The 21,428-nt window shown below is 35.8% G+C and overlaps 1 protein-coding gene across 7 annotated transcripts in view; it reads right to left on the bottom strand.

Moving 5' to 3' along the window:
• The window catches only part of FRMD3 (FERM domain containing 3), a 122,301-nt gene that overhangs the window by 44,798 nt on the left and 56,075 nt on the right, over nucleotides 1-21,428 (bottom strand). For 2 of the 7 annotated variants that reach the window (XM_021534454.3, XM_021534455.3), the window contains exons 2-3: nucleotides 21,168-21,272; nucleotides 8,132-8,174 (exon numbers count right to left, since the gene is read on the bottom strand). In XM_021534454.3, the coding sequence (XP_021390129.1) occupies nucleotides 8,132-8,174; nucleotides 21,168-21,272 (148 nt within the window). The other 5 variants (XM_085565967.1, XM_085565971.1, XM_085565968.1 and 2 more) reach the window with 5 other exon arrangements.

Below are 21,428 nucleotides of genomic sequence, written 5' to 3'. Positions count from 1 at the left end.
AAGTGTAGATCTACAATATTCTAGTTAGTTTTATTATATTTTGGTCTTGATATATTCTCAATGTAGAGAATTTTAAATTTCCAAAACCTTGAAGAGAGTGTGCTTTTACAGCAGGAGAAGAGGAAAGCAGAAGAAAAGGGCAAGAAAAAATTACAGAAATAAAATGGAAGACAATACCAAGTGAAATCAGTACTTTATTATTTAATTGTAAATTATAACATCAATTAGTAAGCTACCAGAATATTTTACTGTACCATCTTCTTAAGCTTACCAGTTCTTAGGTTTGTATAAACATCTTATGGTGATTAGTTCAACAATCATGATACTCTTCAAGCTAGTTTGACCGCAGTATTTACATGTATACTGCAATGTTCCAGAAACCCACCTCTAGCTATCACACAGTTCCATGTCATGTACAACAGCAATAGAAAATAAAAATGAGTTAAATTTTTTGTTATGTTTGGTATTTTTTGGAAGGCTCAACACTTCCTGAGGATAAAGGAATATTTTTCTCTTTCAAAATCTCACACTGTACTTAATTTAAGTACAGTAAGTCTCAACAAAAACTGCTGATTTCACTTTTTCTCCTTGTATAAATAACTGTTCTTTTAAGACACAGTGAGAAATTTCAGAAGTGATAGGAATGAAAATACGAAAATACAGGAAATGTAAAAAGCAAGTAATCAATAATAAATAGAAATTAAGGGGAAATGAAAAAAAAAATAAAGCCTTAATTGTTCTCTAGAGATAATTTAAACTTGCACAGTTTTCAGATCTGGAGAAGCCCTCTGAAGGATAGAGAAACACTCGGTCTGTTTTCTGTGGAATTTGGTATCCTAGATGTGACTGTAGCATTGCCTTACAATGGACTGACTGACTGGAAACAGTCTGCAAAACAGAAGACATTGCTATGTCTTCACTGCCCTGCAACAGGAAAATAGATGGTAAAGTGAACTCACTGTCCTCAAAAGGAAAGCAGCCATGTAGAAACTCACTAAGGAGTCATGATGCCTAGACACAGCAAAAGATAACTTAAGTAATTTTAAATGCTTCTGTCACTCCTCAAAAGTCATGTTAAAACTAAGCAAGGGAGGAAAGCCTGCACTTTTGGAATACTGTTCCAGTTAAAAAACATGACAGGAGAGACAAGCTATATTAAACAAGCAAGAGCTCTTCCCATGGGAAAAAAAAAGGGAAAAAAAACCCTCTATTAAATGTTTTGTCAGATTTAGAATTAGTTTGGAAATAGCAATGAATATGTAAGAATAGCTAATGCATGTGTCTTCGGGGCCCTAGCAAATACAAGCTTACTGCAAGACTCCAAAGATGCACTGAATTTTACCCAATTTTCCGGATGTCAATTTAAAAAAATTGAAAATTTGGCAGCAGTTAAAATAAATAAATAAATAAAAGTTATATTAGAAGAGTTCTATTCTGGCAGTTTGTAGTAAACACATAAAAGTATCGCCTGTCCTATATGCAAAGACTATCACAGTGAGAAAATTACAGCATACATTGCACCATAAAAATATCCCACATTCATAGGAAAGGTTAAAGTAGGAAATGTTTTATTTGAGCAGAAGAACAGTATTGACAAAAGTACACACCAATGCACAGGACATGCAGGAGATTTGTCAAGACAGCTTAAAACCTGTTCCTCAAATCTTTTCCTAGACTCAAGCTCCTGTAATAATATTCCTCCTCCGCAGTGCAGCAATACTATACAAGTCTGCTGCAGCCTGCTAAGCCAGGATTCCTTCTCTATTGCTGCGCAAGAATGGAACAAAAACAACTTGCAGTTTGAAATGGTAAAAAGAATATCAACCTATCCATCTAATTCATCTGTGGAGATAAGAATGTTCCCTGCAATTATAGGAGATCCTCATTTTCTGTTTCTTATTCTCAGTTGGAAAGCCAGCCACAATAAACATTTGAATGGGGAAGGAGGGAACTCCCAAAGATATCCATTTTATCCTCTATCTTAATTTTAAGGTAGATTATAAGCCCAATGTTCTTCCAAAGGGATATTTGATGATATGTAAACTTTTAGCAAGGCCTTTTCCTCATAGATTTTACCACACTGGAGATACATGCATGAGGACTTCATGTTCTGTCTTTGGTTTCTCATAGTGGAAACCAAGACAGCCATTGAATTTTATCAGCTCAGGAGATGTGATTGTCAAGTCAGGTAATTTTTCAATTCCTTGAAAATAAAATTACTTTTGACCACTTACATATTAAAGTGGAAACATTAAAAACAAACCTTCCCAAAACAGAGCAGAAGTTGAAGAAGTACATTTCATCAACACAAAACTATCAAGTCACATAATCAGTTTTTCAGTAGCTGTATCTTATCAGCCTTTTCTTTCAGAGGGTCCTTTATCTCTCAGATAAGAAGCAGCTGGCATAGCAAAATGCTCGAGGCTCTGTCAGAATTTTCTACCCTCTAAGTTCACTTTCTCACCAAAAACCATTCACAATTACAATAATTACAGAGGACTATAGTGTGGAGAATAGTATTGGAAGCAAACTCCATTGAAGCAGAACCATTAATTTGCCAGTTTATTATGTTAACAGTATGTAAGAGGTGAAATAAAAAGTACAAATAAAATCATTTATGTTAAATGCTGAAACAAGTCATGATCTAAACCCTCATGAAGGAGGTACACACAAAGCGTAGTTTTCAAGGCAACTGGTTGTATGTTTTTAAAGTTTTTTCACTTACTAAGATACAATATTCTATGTACATCAAAGAGGAAGGATCTCCCTAAAGTACTCCCAAACCTACCAAACCATGGCAAAAACGAAGAGGCATATGGGAGATGACTCCCTTGGTACAGGAATCAGTAAGTAAAGGACTGAGTCTCGCATGAACTATTTTTAAGCACTCTACAAAAAAGTCCACACATTTGTATTACCATTTTCTCCATAGAAAAATAATCTGAAATATAATAAAATATTTATATGTGCTGGTTTTGGCTGGGGTAGAGCTAATTTTCTTTGCATTGGCTGGTATGGGGCTATGTTTTGGATTTGTGTTGAGAATAGGGTTGATAATACAGAGAAATTTTTCGTACTAACACCCTGGTGAAGAGACTATGAGTGCATGGCAATTTGGGAGGAGACACAGACTGTGCGGATGATCCCAGGTGACCAAATAAATATGCCAGATGACATGGCATCATGGTTCAGTATATAAAGTAGGTGGAAGAAAGAATAAAGGGAGGCTTTTGGAATAATTGCCTTTCCAAGTCACTGTTACATGTGGTGGGGCCCTACTGTCACGGAGACAGCTGAAAACCTGCCTGCTGAACAAATCCCTTATTTTGCTTTGCTTGTGTTGCCTTTCCTTTCCCTAAAAATTGTCTTAACCTATGAGTTTTCCAACTTTTACCCTTCTCTCACTGACCCTGATGATGGGGGACTGAGCAAGTGGCTGTGTAGGGCCAGTTGCTGGCTGGGGTTAAATCACAACACTATGAAATATAAAAATAGTTTTTTAAAGCTGTTGAAAAACTTGATTGAAATTTTACAAGTGTCAAATAAATAGAGAAATATGGAAGATTCTCAGCTGACATTTTTTGGAAGATTTGTTTTTCACAATCTCCTTTACACAAAGCATAAATGCAACCTTCTATAATGCACTGCACTGGCAGTGTCAGGGTTTTTTATATTAAACATGAAGTACAGATAGATACTGAAAGGAAAAGCAGATGTTAAAATTATCTTCACAGTCCTGAGAAAGCAATATTGCTGGATACTTCCTTTACCTCTCCTTGATGTTGCATATTCTCTAAACTACAGATTCCTACACAAAGTTAGTAAAATTTAAGAAACAAACAAACAAGCAAGAAAATAATTACACTCAAATAGTCTTCATGTTCACTATTTCTGTAGAAACATCTCTGGGAAACCATTAAGACATAGTTGTTTCCGTATACCTGCTTCCTTTCCAGATGAATCAGGTGTTCATCCATACTCCTTGCTGAGCATTTTTAAGACAGACAGAACATTAGTCACTGTTTTTATGCACAAGGGATACCTGAGCTATCATAAATCTCAAATTAGGGCTCTTTCACATTGCATTCATTAGTTACAGAACAACACAGGGCAAGATAGATTTTTGTCAGGTGTTTATAATAAAGCTTAAAATGCTGTTATTAAATCTTCATGAGGATCGCAGAATACACAGCATTCAGATTAGTGCCTGACAGATCACACAAAACTCCTGTTCTCATTGTACATGTATTTATGAATCTCATATTTGAATAAACTTTTCTTTACATTTGTACTACAATCCCCTGGCTCATTCCTCCTCCTTTCAGGTTTTAGGACAGCACTAGAGATCATGGAAATTAATTGAAAAATTCCAATGATCTGACACAGGAGAACATCCTTGTAGCATTACTCTTTTAGATCATAGAACCATAGAGTGGTTTGGGTTTGAAGAGCCCATAAAGATCACCTAATTCCAATCCCTGCTGCCACGGGCAGGAACAGCACTAGACCAGGTTGAATCTGGCCTTGAGCACCTCCAAGGACAAGACACCTACTACTTTTCTGGGCAACATGTTCCAGTGCCTCACCACCTTCACAGTAAATAATTTTTCCCTAATATGTAACCTAAACCTGCTCTCTTTCAGTTATGCAAGGCAACAAGAAAAACATGAACATTTAGAACTCCTGCACATCAGAGCAACAGAAATTATTCTGTTCCACTGTCATCAAGAACAAAACTCATATATTGGGATATTTCCCACCAAGCAGGTTACAGGAGATCTGCATATTATTAAGCAGAATAATCTTTAAAAGTAATCAAAAAAACAGCAGGAGAGAAAGTGCATGGGAAAATTCTCCTTTACTTAAACATTAGTGTTAATATGACTCAGATTTTACACCATAAAATTCCTAGAGAGAAAATGAGCAACAAAAAAAGTAAGACTGCCAAACAGAGAACTCTGCTGTCAGCATTTGGGAGAGAATAACACTATGCACAAGAACATGCAAAAGAACAGAAAGATTATTTTAGAAGTTCTGTATCCCAAACCACAAAGATACAGCTTTCTTTGGCAGCCTTCCAGAGAGTTTTCCATCACACACTGCTTGCAGCCGCTGATCATTGGTCACCAATTGGCTTCAAGCTGTACAAACAAGACTAGCAGTGGTTCAGGACGTTTCTCGGAAACCGAATTTTTCCCTCTCAGGCAAAATCAGTGGTAAAAATGGCTGAGGCACAGACCTAGACTTTACACATCATGTTAAAATATGAACACTACAATGACAATGGAAAATGCAAAGGTAGATGGTGAGATAAAAAAGATACCCTGCCTTCATTCTTTTTATGGGGCACCAGAACACATATACATATAGTTTCATATGTGATAAGACAAAATATAAAATTTTAGAAGATTCTTCCTGTCATATAACAATATTACTAAATATGAACTTAAAGCAATCTTTTCAAAAGCCAAAGAAATTAAAATTGTACCACATCACACAAGATCCTATGAATACTTCAGAACCTCAAGGATACAACATTCTAGTCCACAAACAGAAATGCATTGTTGCCTGATTATAAGTCCTGTACAATTTGACTATAGAGAGAGTATGCCTGAGTGATTCATGTACTGCTGAGGCCCAGGAAAGCTACTACCTACTAAAATATACACTAGAATACTTCTACTAGTCAAACTTCTTCTGCTCCAAATATTTGTCAATATTGAGCTTAATGAATAAACAGGATAAAAAACTTGCTGCTCTGATGGAGGCAAAGGAAGCTTCCCAAAAATGGTAGATGAGCTCTAGAACACAGCATTTTTGAAATTTTTTCTGCACTTTCCCAAGTGCTTCACAATTCTATGTAAATCTAAGCATTCAACTGAATTTAGATTTTTTTTAATCATTAGAGATTATCAGAGAAAATTATTAATTATTTCCTGAATTCCTTAATGAAAAGAAACAAAAGAAAACATCCATTTAGTGCAGTCACTGAATACCTTTCTGGCATAATTTCTACCAGAAGTCACATTATGTATGCATTAAGTATGTGCTATTAACCAGTCACTTCATTGCTTTAGATTTTAGATTTTCCACCTTTTACTAATTTCAGTCCTCACTTTTGCCACCTGACACTGGGCAGTTTGCGAGTCAGTATCAATAATTTCTTCTGAGCTTAAACCTTTTCATAGTAAACTGAATATTTTTAGATCAAATATGAATTAACCTTCTTCCTTTAGAAATTGTTTCATTTTCTACATTAATATAGCCTATTTTTAGAAGAACAAATCAAAAGGTTCTTGATGACAAATTCATACCAAAATGTCCTTGAAACCTGTGGGAGCATAGTCTTCATGGATTCTACACATGCACAAAACACATATGTATAGCTTTATTTTTTTTTTCCTTAAAAGGTTGTTGTAGCAACTGAAATCTTTCTTCTGTGACATAAGAGAGAGTTAACTTACACTAGTTTTTTTCATTGTAAGTTGCCAATCCTATAGTTAAGTCAACTTTTGTGTTCTAAATCTAAGGCTGGTAACAAAAATCTTCTGTTAGCATCTCATTCACTTTGGCTGTTGTTCTTAAGACCTTTTCGCCATGATAAACAACCTCATGCTAGATGCATTTTATTTTTCATTTTTGCTATGTATTTATTTGGTTTTGGAATTTTGATTAGGATTCTATCACAAAAGCCACAGAAATCCTCTGATGACACCATCAAATCACTACATATACGGAATTCATGGACTATCATCTATCACATCTAGGCAGCATCTATATGCAGGAAAGGTTGTTTTGAATACATTAACACATTATCAGCACATCTGTTGGCAGAGCCCCTGCATGTGTTGCTATGCAAAGCGCACAAGATCAATGAGTCCTTATACTTTGACGAATAAAAGCAGTAACATAAATGCAGGCCAGAGGATACCTTCAGGAAACTGTTCTACTTTTGATAACACATTGGAAGGAAGCAAGAGATTAAGATAATTTACAATTATTACAATTTCTGTTCTTCCCTATTTTCTTCCTTTACTAGCATTCCTGAGGAGCACAACTTCATTCCAATTTGACATTCTTGAACTTAATTATTATTGGATAGTACTCCAGCTAGCTAAACACTAGATATACAAGTTCACATTGAATATGCCTGATATATGTGTGTTGGCATATGTACACATGTATGCATATATGGCATGCATGCATACATATTGCATTAATGGAAGAATGCCTTGAAGTATTCCTTATAGTGCAGTCAACATCCAGTATCAACTGGTTTTGTGCATTAGACAATCTCTTAAGCCTCACAATATTTTAAAGCAAATACATTGTCTCCCACACAAAAGGCTCTTTGTACTTATGCTTAAAACAGAAAACTGTATACAAGCAATATGAGGATAAAATTCTCCTGCATTTCATCAGATAGATAGATAGATAGATAGATAGATAGATAGATAGATAACTGCTAAGACACAACTTCTAATGCACCACGTCAATTCTGTGGAATTGCCACATAAACTATTTTCTGCTGCTGGATATAAGCTTCTGAGTACAAAGCAGTTCTGTTTCCTGAAGAGGTCTTCATAGTTGGACTATTTAATGGAAACCCTAGGGCAGACAGTAACATTTCCAAAAGATAATTAAAATAATACATTCCTGTTTTAAAGACACTTTTTAAAATACTGATCTTAAGTTCCCCCCACCTGTGGCAGAAAGCCCACCACTTAGCCCACAGTACCTGAATTTTCTGGACAGTAACAATGATCTCAAGCCAATGCTCTGCATTTTCAGAAAGCAAGGGGCAGCAGAAAGAAGGACAACCAGAAAAGACCCAGAAGCAATTGCCACATTCCATTTTTATTACAATCTCCCAGTGGCTGATGGCATCTGACTGAAAATGAGAGCTGGAACAGAGAGGTCTTCCAACCAGATCTGCCATCCCAGGTCTGGCATCTGGCTGTAGCCACGAAATGTAAGGAAAAGCTTTTGAACACTATAAGATGGCAAGATCAAGGCAGCATGGACCTTTTTACACTCAGAAACAAAGCTTATTCTAAATTACTGCATGGAAGCACAAGAAAACCTTCAGTTATTTAAAAATCATTTTAAAATATGAGCTTTCACAACTTACATTTCATTTGCTTGAAGATGGACTTGTTGGGCTCAAGCCAGTGCTGAAAAGACAAAGCAGAGAGCAGAGGTTAATATGGATCACAATAGACAAAAATAGCCTTGTAAATGTATATGGTACCAAAAATGAGAAGTAGGAATTTTGTTTTACTGAGACATACATAAATGAGAAAAGCACCTCATACTGGAATATACTGTATAAGCATACTTGATATCACCAGTGCCTGTAAAATACACGTAGTTGAGACAGAAATAAGACCAATATTTCAAAGACACATTTAAAGGGGACAGACTGTAGTCCTCAGCTTGCAGTTGACATTTTATTCTTATACTTTTAGCATTCTTTTCCAGAAGAATGATCATATCAGACAGTAGAAAAGAATATTCAGAAACTTTAACACCGTCTCTTCATTAGTGTTGTCTTCTACATTTCTTAAAACTGAAGAATGTCTAAGTACTATATCCTTAGTCAAAACACACAGGACACAATTGTTCTCTTCTAGCAATAATTAAAAATCTCAAGGAAAAAAAATTGCATTTTTCCATGAAATGTTCACAGTATGCTAATCATAGCTAATGTACGGCAGAGAGGTATGGATGCTTATCTGTAGGTCCATAAATTTACAGGAAAATTTTCAGGTTGTTTTTTTTTTTTTAAATTCTGTGAGAAAATAAACTCAGGTGTTTCTGTGACCAAAAGTTAGGCTCACATTTTAGTTAGGAGCCTTAGCCCTGCTGGCACTAGCTGACCTGCTCAGGAGGATGTTTTGTCAGACAAAAGAACATGCTGATATTCAAGTGCCACTTCCAGCCAGCAGATTTTGTATTAGTATTTTTCATTTAAGCAAAAATCTTCACAGTAATATGAGATTTGTGCTGTGGAAGCAGCTGGTCAAAAAGCATAGCATTCAGTTTTAATAAGCATACTCAACACTGGAAGGCCTTGCACTAAGGAGGTTTCATTTTTAACTCTTTCATTCTAACTCTAAAAACCTTTGGTCAACTGCAAAAATAAAACCTAGCATTTATTAAACCATATTCAATACTTAAAATATAGTACATGGGCCACCATTTCTCTTCATAACCTTTAGTAATTCTACTACAGAGAAAGGCCAGGGGTATGTATTTTGTAGGAGTTGTTAATAACTGACAGAAAATTATTACTTTAAAACTTATGACATCTCAAGAATTCAGATGAAGTCAGGATAACTGCAAATTAGTTTTCTGAAAGAGTACTTTTGAAAAAACAAATACCTTTGAAAGAGCATTTTCAAATATCTCTGATTTATGTGTTTTGGTTGCTCAGAAACACACACATGTGGTGTCACAGTGGTACTGGAGATAAGCTGTGCAACGTATTTCTATTTGAAGTTCACTTATCACTGAGAGACTGATGTGGAATCCTCATACAAAGAAAACAAAAAGCCAACAACCTCAAACTTCAAACAACAGCCAGAACACAACAACCCTCCAACATTTCTTTACCTATTCTGTTTTCCCAGTACCTTTCTTTTTAGGGGAAAAGATGAAAGAAACATAACTGAATCAGCAATGACAGTTTCACTGAGTTACCAGAAATATCTAGCTCATTTCTTTTTTTAGATCAAACATATAAATTATTTATATGTTTCACTCTGAATAATGGGGGCTGAGAGCTGCTCATAAAAAGATAAAGACAATCTGATTTAAGGATTCTTATACAGTCCACAATGATTTAGAGATACATAATCCAGAATGAATTCACAGATAGGAAACCAAGACAAACAGGTATACAAGTCCACTTTCCACAGACAAAACCCACATCCACCAGGATCAGGCCAGTCCTAGATGAAGATTCAGACAGCAAAGGGGGACTTGGACAGTGAGCCATCCTGTACTGCTCCCAGGAAACTGAAAGTTAAGAGTATTCACAATTTTCATCTAGAAGAAGCACAACATAGTTTTCTTGATATTTCTTTTTGAAATACCGAGCTGGAATATCAGCACAGACGAGATGAGCATTTAGAACTGTTTGGAAAAGTTATAACAGTTATAAAAGTTACTTAGTATAACAAAGCAGTCAGAGATAAAAAAAGGCAAATTTGCAAATATGAAACCCTGATACCAACCATGTGAATAATAAAAGAAGGGGAATATGGATGAAATTCCTCAAACCCCCAGGAATGCAGATTTACCTAAGACGTCCAAAATCAAACATGTTTCACTAAGACTTGACCTTCATGGGTTAAAAACAGATTGAAAAAACACCAGCAATTAAGCAATCTAGGTTTTCACATGGAGGTCATGGAAGCACAGGCAGTTTCTACAAGCTCAGATTTCTGCTGTGACCTTCTGTTGGTGGAAGATTGCAAACGTATATACAATTCAGCAGAATCTTCCAGAAAACAGAGGAGTTACTTTATAATTTGTGGAGACTTTCAAAGACACGGCAATTAGGTACTTAATGCTCTCTGACTCTCAGGGGAAGATAAACACCTAGTCATTGCTATTATTTCTGGAAATAGCTACCCCTATATTTGTTTGCATATTTTCAATTTGACTTTTAGGAAAGATTTTCCCCTGAGTACATATCTTTCAGCCTTACAGCATCAACTATTAATAATTAATACCTGTGCTTCATCTCTACTATACAGTATCCAAGCTCTATTTATTCCAAGATTAATTAGCTGTTATAGTTATGAGGAGATTAAGGCTCCTATAAATTAATCAAAGTGTTTCTGCAGAAACTTTAAATTGAAAAGTATTTGGTTTTCCAAAATGTTTTTTTTTTGTGTAGCAATATTTTTTTAACAATTTTCCTGAAAAAAAATCTTAAGTGAATGAATATATAACCCTTCAAGTTAGCTTGTCAAGATAAAATTTAAATATTCAGCTGCAAAAAAATGTCATTAATACATCTGCTACATTGTCGTGCAAGAAGGCCACAGATGTTTCCAACTGTTCTTTGCAAGGAGTTATTGTACCCTTTATTGTACTTGATAAAACTAAGAAAAAACCCAAACAAAAATAGTCAGATATAAAATTGTAACTAGAGACAGTAATCTTTTATTTCCTTACTAACACTAAATTTTGCAAATCAGGAAGAGAAAAGAAAAAAAATACTCCAGCAATTTTAAGCAGTTCATCTCTGTCTTGTGTATTTGACATTGTAGTCGACAAAGACTGCTTTAATTGAAGGATGGCCTACACCCTCAACCCAGCTTGGCTTTATGTGTGATAGTACTTACTGATCACCAGAAATCATTCCTGCAGGGGCTGAACTTCTTGTTTCATTGAAAGCATGTTAGCAACATGGTTGCTGCCCAATGGGGAAGAAAATACTTCAATCCTAATCCTGCTAATACATTGCCAAGCATCCTGCAAGGAGACTCATGCTCACTTGTTTCAGTAGCTGCTGTGTATCTCAGAGATCAGACAGGTGCCCTCACAGAAAACAGACGGATGAGAGAAAGATACATAGAAATCCTGAAGGTCAGTCATGGGATAACTAATGAGTCTTGGTGCTTCAAGTGCCAGTGATGCAAACTATCATAGGTTTCATTTTTGGTGCTGGGATCCTAAAATATATTGAGCATTGCCTTCTGACTAAGATCTCACTGGAAGCATACGCTGTGTTTTAGACTAGTGCAATTTTTACTTTGTAAGTAGAGCCTTCATCTTTGATCAGCCCTTAAGTGGTGCTGAGTAGTCATTAGCGAGGCCAGGTGTGTTCTTGCTTACCCACAAATGCTGAGCAGCTGATATGCTATCAGCTTTCACAGCAAAAGCTCAGAGTGAACAAGGACACCCCGCAAGGGTAAAAGCACCATTCTAGAAAGTCAGTTTAACTCCACAAACACTGATACGCTTTTAGTAAAAAACACTTCAGCCTGTTTCAAATTAAGGCATTCACTGAGAAGGTCTGAGAGGACTGAGCTTGGTCTTGATTCAGTGCAGGGTTAAGGGTTTTAAGAAGGTGTGAGGAAAAAGGAAACAGTGAGAGAATCAAAGAATGGCCTGGGTGTAAAGGGACTTTAAAGACTATTTTGTTCCACCTCCCATTCCATTGACAGAGATATGTGTCATAAGACCACATTGCTCAGAGTTTCATGTGGCCTTGAACACTCCCAGGGATGCGCCATCCACAAGTCCCCTGGGCAACCTGCTCCAGTGGCTCAAAGCACCGGAAGCAAAGCAAAGCTCTTATCTCTTCGAAGCCAAGAGAGGCTTTGGATTAAGTCCCTTTGTTTGGAAGAGGAGCAGTTAGGAAGGGGCAATTGAAAGTGGCCAAATACTATGTATACTTAAATTTCACTCGGCAAGCAATACTTAGCCAAGCACTTGGATGTGCATACAGTAAAAGAGAATCAAAAGAACCTGCAGGTTTTACAAAAATACTACAGTCAAGGGCTGGATTGGAAAACTTTAATTGACAGAAGAGAGCAGGAGAATGGAGATATGAAACACTGCTAGAAAAAAGATTAATTTTATTGAACACTCCACCCTATATTAATCTTGAAAAGGAATGTCTAATATTTTCCTTGAATGAAGAGCAAAATCAAGGTAAATTTGCTTTAGCTTCAAAAAAATCACTTTTGTGATTGCCAAAAACACCCCAAAACCATAAAACAAACAAACAAGCAAAAAATCAATCAAACAAACAAATACATATCCAAAGCTTACAGAAGTTCACACAGGGGAATTAATTAGGTGGCAAGCAACTCTATACAGGCACAAGAGCAACTCTATACAGGCACAAGAAATGCCAAAGGGCCTAGGGCATAATGTGTGTCAACTTTATGCCCTGAGGCCAATACAGTTTTTTCATGATTTCAGGAACTTTTATACCAAGAATATTGACATTGTTCTGCCATAGCAAAAGAGCTGATTTTCTGCATTTTTTCCAAATCAGAGCACCAATTCTATTTAGTGGCACATTAATGAGGAAGAAACAAGGTACATTACTATCACAAACATTTATCTGGTCCAGAAAAGGTAGTCACATACACTGGAGCAGAATCACCATTCGTATGATTCTGAATTGGCATTTATTAAACAAATTTCTGAATTATCACTGCTGTATGTTGGTGTAGCTGAACTTATCCATAATCTCTACATCAGTTGAACATCTGGCCATAAAATCTGCATATATTGTTGGATACATGAGCCACCACATTCTCACAGACAACAGGTTCAAAAATGGGAAAAAAAATCTGTGTTTTTATCAAAATATGATAATATAAAATTATTTTGTTTACAGGCTTACTAATTTTCACATAAGATATTTAGTTAGTAATATCTCTGCAGAATTATGTGTGTATATGTATGCATACATTCTCTTCACACTACTATTCATTTCTGTCAAATTTTTGTTTAGTGAATAAGTGCAGCTCTATTAGTAAAAGCATGATGCCATTTGACTCAGCACTTAGTCTCTGAAAATGGTCTGAAGCAAGCACTTAAAGAACAAGAGCAGTAGCTCTCATTGTGCTCAATGGGCTTTTTCCACAAGCGTCCATTAAAATTCATTTGCAATTCTTTGTAGGCTTTTACCAATTTGTCCAAACTCCAATTTTTAATGCTTCTTTCAAATTCATGACAGCTACAATTAATTTTATTTCTGTCTATCGTTTTCTAAAAACTATTTCTTGGTACCAGTGATTTTATACTTAGTTTATTTTAGAGTGTTTCAGTTCTAGGAATTGCAGGGTAACTTTTCCCTGATCATCTTCTCCAAGCTATTTTACATCATATTTTTCTCTCTCATTCACTTTTGCTTACTCTCTGACTCTCTCTTATTCATTCTCTCTCACTCATCTCTTTTACTAGCTGTATTATTCCTGTCTAATCCAGCTCTGGATGAGATCCATTTCTATTAGATATAATTCTCACAACCTTCTTTGTACCTTTTCCAGTTCTGTTATTTTGAACCAACATGACCTGAATGGCTCACAGAAAGCAGTGTTGCAGCAAGAGTTCATGCAAATGCAATAACTTTTGCGATAACTCTGCCCTGGAGCAGAGGTTCATATGCATGGATAAGGATTAAGATTTTTATTAACCTATAGCTTAGTCACTCTAGGGCTCTGCCCATAATGCTTCTGTTCTACCCCTTCACAGACACTGGAGATTTCTCAGACTGATCTCTACTCCTAACTGTATGGAGTCTGACACAAAAACATTACTCCATTAAACTGAGGTTGCAAGTTGTCTGATGTGTTTTTCTGCCAACCTCCACCACTCTCATGTACTAGGTACATATTTTTAGAAACAAGTATTAAATAGCTGCAAAGATCAACTTCAGAGATCAACTGCACCCAAGATCTGATGACCCTTTCCAAAGGTCTCTCTGATGAGGAACTGCTGTACATTTTGTCTATAGCTCTCATTAAAAACAGAGCCATTACTTCATGATAAGAAATTAATTACCAATGGACCAGAAACTCTAATTTCCTTCCCATGTAAATACTGACACAATGCTGAACTACTTAGGTTGTAAAATTAAACAAATATTCTGCCCAGGTCAATTGTAAGTGATACACTCTGGTATACAAATGGGTTTCCCCACCACCCTTACTAGTGAAATAAATGAAATAAAATCTGCCAAAAAAACACACCAAAAACAAAAACAAACAAACAAACAAATAAAACCAAACCAAAACACCTGTACCTGTGTAGAATTGTCACCCAATTTTCACCATATTTAAGCTTGAAAGTAAAATGAGAATTATATCTGCAGTAGTTCATTAGCGGGCATGCTGACAAATCCATAGTGTCCAGTGTCATTCTCCTATCAAAAGCAGCAAACTAAGCTCTGTGCTCTGGGAAGGTCAGAAAATTCTAGTGTACTCAAAGCTACCATTCAGGATCAGCTGCATAAAGAGCATTCTCTCTCCTACTCATAGAGTAGTCTCATTAATTTGAAAGCTAAAACCACTAACTAACAGAGCTAAAACCACTGAACTCAGCTGCTCCCAGAGATCCCTGCAGCACAACCACATGACAAAGCATCTTAATATTTAAGGGTGATTCTGATTTCAAACATCTCCACAGTGACAGGTAAGATTTCACAGTTGCTTCAGGGTCCTACAAAGCCTTTTCATGATGCTCCCAACCTACCCCATGGGTAGGTCCAAGGTATTTCTGTCTAACTACCACCTCATACTTCCACATTCAAAAACCAAATCACAAGCATGTGCTCAGATTGATCGACTGGGAGTGAAAAAAAGGAGGAAAGAAGTATTTCCAAGTTTAAATCATTGCTCAGGTGTTCTTCTGAAGAGACTTAAAGACTATATTTTACCACACTAGCATCCTTCTGTTGAATCTCCCTTTGCACTCAAGAATTGCAGCGTCTTTCAACAAGAAATCCACAGTAGGGAGGATGCTGAACACTCTAGATAAGATGCTGAACAGCAGCATTCTATTCTCATCTTGTGCCAGTCCAAAAATAAAAAGATGCTGCTCAATAAACCCAGGGTATCTGGCACAGAATTAACCATTCTGCATTTCCACAAGTGTGAGAGTGTGACAATTGGCCTCATATGGTATCTAGTATATGAAAAATTACCACAAATAGTTCCTTGAGTAGAATAATTAGTAACAGCTCCTCCAGGCATGGTTCCTATTTGAAACTCTTAAAAAGTACAAGATTCAAATGATGCTTTCTGGGTTCTTACGGTGTATCTTACAGAGTATAAATGTATCTTTATTCTCTTGAGATTCCCTGGGCTGGGCTTGGCCTTCAGTGTTTTCCTCAGTAAGAAAAATAACAGGCTTTTATCCACCAATGTGGCAGCTTATCTTCATAAACCCATAGAGGAACTTAACACTTGAGAACTAGATAGAATCATAAAACCATCAAAGTTGGAAGACACTTTTAGCATCATCCAGTCCAATCCTTCACCCAATACTACCACTGTAACCCCTAAATCACTGAACCACATAACCCAGCGACAGATCCAGACCCTTCTTGAGCACCTCCAGAGATGGTTACTCCATCACCTCCCAGGGAAACCTATTTCCTGATCACCCTAACAGTGAGAAAAATATAATAATTTTTATTATATTCCTATAATAACTAATCTGAATCTCCCCTGTCTCATCTTAAGGCCATTTCCTCTGGTCCTCTCACTGGCACAGTACAGGAGATTGGCCCCCACCTCACTACAGCCTCCTTTCAGGGAGTTGTGGAGAGCAATGAGATCCCCCCTGAGCCTCCTCCCTGCAGACTGAACAAACCTAGATCCCTCAGCCATTCCTTACAAAACACATTTTCTAGGCTTTCAGGAGCCTTGTTGCCCTTCTCTGGACACTCTCCAGCACCTCAATGACCTGTTTAAAATGAGGTGCCCAGAACTGAGGCTCTTGAACATAGGGCCAGTGCTGAGTGTAGAGGGATAATCTCTGCCCTAGGCAAATTTGACCAAAAATAGCTTAAAATGTTACTACAGTTTAGAGTCAGGGAAAAGGCAATGTGATCCCACACAATTGTCTCAGAAATCCACATGAAAAGGTTAACAGTTAATATATGAACACTAGGAACTTCTTTGTTTTCAGTATCATTAGACATAAAATGGTGTACCACAATTTACTGCATACGATTGGTGCACCACTGACATTTTTTAATCTACACTGAGGCAAAGTTTCCCCAAAAGAACATCCAAATGTGATGCGAAAAGATACAACATGATGGAGGACCTAGGGTTTTTAACTGCTAGTTCAATTTGGTTTTATTGTCACTGTTACTCTCTCATAGACTCAAAGATATAAAAGAAAATAAAATGCTGCCTTTTGTTAAGAATGTTGTCCAGAGTTTTGGGTTTTTTTTGTCTGGAGTATAATATGGAAAACTATAGAAAATTTTTAAAGTTTAAGTATGCCCAAAAAGATTAATTATGACCAAAATATACACATAAATTTATTTGTATAGAAAGAAAGGATTATTATAAAAGCGGAGTTGGGGAGAGGAAGAAATATATATTATTACTTACTTGAAAAATAACCTATACAAACACCAGTTGTTTTCCCACATTTCAATTTTGTTTTCACTTAAGTCAATTAGCTCAATTTTCCGCATTTTTTACAAAGTCAGAAATTTTGAATGTTTTAAACAGAAATCTTGAAACATTTCATTTTAAACATCTGAATTATTGAAACAATTCCATTTTTAATTTCTCAAACTCAGTCAAACATTTTGATACTGCTAAGTCAAAATGCTACATTTTAGTAGTATACTCTACATTTAGAAGACATTTTCAATTAATTAAAGCCGGTATTTTTGCCTACTTGAGCTTCCTCATTACAAAACAAAAGGATAGCAAATTAGCTTTCAGAGCAACTATGGAACCTTTGCACAAAAAAAAATAGATCTTAATAAAATGGAGGTAAGGATCACTGCTAGACTAAATGCCAGCAGGCATAAATCTCCACTATGTTATATATACATATGTGTGTGTGTGGGTGGGTGCCTGTGTGTGCCTGTATGTGTGTGTATGTGTACATCATGTAATAATATACTAATTTTTCATATAGTTTAACTATTCAAAAAATCAATCAAGAATAATTCACTAAAAGCCAGACTTAAATACATAATTATGGCAGTTTCGCTTGGAACCATTGATATAGCCCATTCTGTGCAAACCCAGAGACTATGCAGTCAAATATAAAATTCTACAACATATAAAATGCTACAACAGGTATTTAACATTTCCAAGAAATTCACCAAAGCAACATCCACTGTATTCTATGCACATCAGAGTCAATAATAACTCTCCTAAAAAAGAGTTATGCATTCTTGTTTCAGCTCCTAATACACGCTGTTTGAAAGAACAGTCAGAAGATGGTGCCTAGTCTCTACCTTTGCCAATATTTAATATAAACTACTTCCATAAAATTATAGAGAATTTTCCCAAAATTATTTACCAACCTGGCGAAAGATTTTTTCCCACTGGCCCCATTAGGACTGTCTAAGAACCACCTCCCTTGCTTAAACTTTCTTCTTTCTATTTTACACTCTGATTATAGAACCCTGTCTTCCTAGCCTTTGATCCCTGCACTAAAAGGGTGTGTCCTTATTAGAATCATCTCGCAAACAAGCTCTCCACTCTCTGTATGTTTCTAATACTCCTTCTTCCCTCTTTCTCTCTTCAGTTAAGTTGATCTTTCTTGAATACAAATATCTAGATCAGAGTAGCTGAGGTCTTATTAGACTCTATTGATATTAATACCTTCCTGCAAATACGGTCCTAAGAGGCAAACAAAGTGTTATCTGTTACCATATCCACGTCATGCACTAAAACCAGACTCGTCGATAGTCCTTATATTCATTTTCCCACAACCCTTTATTTTCTCTGGCGCACTGAAGTACATTGTTATACACATTATCAACCAGTACAGCATGAACTATCACTTTCTTTCAAAGCAATTGTGCTTGGCCAAACCACAAGGTTTAAATTCTGAAAGCAGCTGTTGGTGAAGTCCTCTTACTGATGTTTACTGGACTACTGTTTATGTTTTGTGACACATCTCACCAAGCTCTAATAATGTACTGGGGAAAATATATGTTCCTTTCTCTTTACTGGGACCTGTAAGAATTCCACTAAGTTTTGGGAATTTCTTCAAACAAATTACAAATATACTTATTCCATGGAGCTTTGAAAATTTCTTCTACAGAACTATAAGTACTCTTACCTGTACAATGGCTACAGTCATATGACATTTCTCCTATGAACCCCCACCACATCTTATACCTGCTACAGATTATCTCTTTAACCACATACCTAGGCAACTACTGATGTTTTTTTGTTAGATGAATTCCAGGCATCTAAACTCACAATTGCTAAAATAAAAACAGTGAGGAAAACTGTCACATACCTCATAAATTCAAGACTGTCATTTCCTCAGATTTTACTGAGCTGTCCTGGTTTTGGCATGGGCAGAGTTAACTTTTTGCAGTAACCATGAGGTGTCAAAGCCTGGAGCTGTGTGGGAGTGTCTGAGTTATTATATGTTCGTGTCCTTGCTGGGGTGCAGAAGTAATTCTTGTGCTTCCAGGAAGATGTTTGTGACAATATAAGATACTGAATATAAAAATAGCTTATTTTTATGAATTGTAACATAAGAGAAGAATATATATTCCTTTCAACTCATCAACAAAGCATTTAAATCTCTACAAAGAGTCCCTTATAAATCATGTCCTAATTCATGACAGAATTTAAAATAAAGAAATAGCACCCAGTTAGAGATGTTATTGATATGCTTGAAAACATAACAGCATTGCAAAGCAGCACTTAAAAACACATGTATGGAAATTCAAGTTGCATAAGTCTGTTTAACAAAATCCACTTGAAGACTGGACCAGTTGATACAAGCCTCCATACTACACTACAATAGTATTCTCTAGTTGTGAGAATCTAAAGGGAAAGGAAAACACAAGATCTTTTAGGTAAAAATATAATTATTTTTTCTCAAATGGTCTTGTGCTGCTAAGCAATAGAAATTTTAGCTTCTGTATAATCTTCCATAAACTTAGTACTAAATTAACTATATTATGAAATGTCAAACAACAACTGTATAGCCAAGATGGATAACATAGTGCAGAAAATTTAGCTAATAATATAGCTAACAGCTCTTTGAAACATGGAAACCTCATACGGTATGACAGAATGGGCATCACAATCAGTTTCAGGTTTTGGACTTTTTTTCTGAAGCATCACTATTTTAAAGTATTCTGACAAAAAAATTTGGGGTTTATTTAAAAGATCCTCTTTACTTTCATTCAGTAAAATAACTTTTCTGTAGCTTTTTTGAGTGTCTGCCAGAGAAACATCCAACAGAAGTGTTTCTTAAGTGTTACTTAATTATAGCCCAATTATTAGCCCAACGAAATCTTCCTGTCAATTCCAAACAGGTGAATATCTCTATAACTTTTATGATTGTAAAAAATTAAGAACACTGTGGGACTAACTGCTAATTATTTTCACTTTAAAATGAGAATGCTATGGAAACTATTTGGTGTTGTTTTGCAAAGCTTTTGCAACTCTATATGATTGAGCTGATACCCAATTCCTGTGATTTTTGACAAAACTAATTGAGGTGTAGCAAGAGATATCCAGCCAAATTATTTTTTCCTCTTCAATCACAGCAGCTTCAAACTGGTAATTGTTTCCAGAGATTAAATGCCACTATATATAACCAAGATATTTAAAGTCACATATCTAAGTCTTAGTACTGAGACCAGCAGGACAACATGGTGAAGAAGCAGTTCTGAATTTCAGTGTCTGAGGACTTCTGCTTTCTGTGTTCACCACCTGCTCCAACTCTCATACAATAAAAGCCATGTGGGGGTAGCAGCAGACAAATCACCTATAAATTACAACCTGCAGAACCACCTAACACCTAGGAAAGACGTCTAATTACTGTACATAAAAATGTGTACAAAAATGTGTGCCTGACAATTTTATTGCAGAAATGCAAAGATGCTTACAGGGAGGACCAACCTGAAGAATCCCCTAAAGCTTAACAAATCACATCTTTTTCGGTATTACAGATTTTAAGTCCATGCATCCTGTGATGGGTGAAACAGAATGACAGCTTTTACATGATAAACATAATAGGGTTTCTTCTTACATCTCCCAAAAATCATTCACTAAGAGAAAACTGTAAGTCCCAAATTCCAGTGCACTGTCAGAGCCTAGAGCTGCTCTGTGCTGACTCTGAGTCATACCTATAGATTCTTTTCCAGTTTAGGTGCCCAGAACGACACAAATCAGAATTAATAATAATAAATAACAATAAATAAATAACAATAATTAAAAATTATTATTATTATTATTAATAATAATAATAATGATGATAATAATAATAATAATAATAATAATAATAGTAATAAATGAGGGCAAAATTAATTTAATAATGCCACTTTAGGAACCTCTACGGATTACAGCCTGAGTACAAATCCTCAGAGATATACAAATTTGCATCAGAACCTACAGGCTTATTTAAAAAAAAAAATCAATTAACTTTAAAGCAAATTTAGTCAGAGATTATATACATACCCTCTGCTTCTCAGGGTCAACATATCGAATGCCAAAATAGTCTTTTTCCAGCAAGCTGTAATAGTTGCAGATGTGATCTATAAGAAACTGACCTTTGGTTTCCCTCTGTAAAAAGATAAAGAAATTATAAATTATGTTGAGTATTGTAAATTTTCTGTCTACAAATCCATGCAAAGTGTCAAGGAAAATGACATATTAAATTTGTTGTTATTTAGACAAGGAAAAGAATTTAACTTCTTATCTACTCTAAGACTCAAGAGA

This window comes from Lonchura striata, chromosome Z (assembly GCF_050655825.1).
Source record: "Lonchura striata isolate lonStrDom1 chromosome Z, ASM5065582v1, whole genome shotgun sequence".
NCBI classification, from domain to species: Eukaryota; Metazoa; Chordata; class Aves; order Passeriformes; family Estrildidae; genus Lonchura; species Lonchura striata.
The sequence above is the reverse complement of the archived record's forward strand: the minus strand, read 5'-3'. Positions and strand labels throughout refer to the sequence as shown.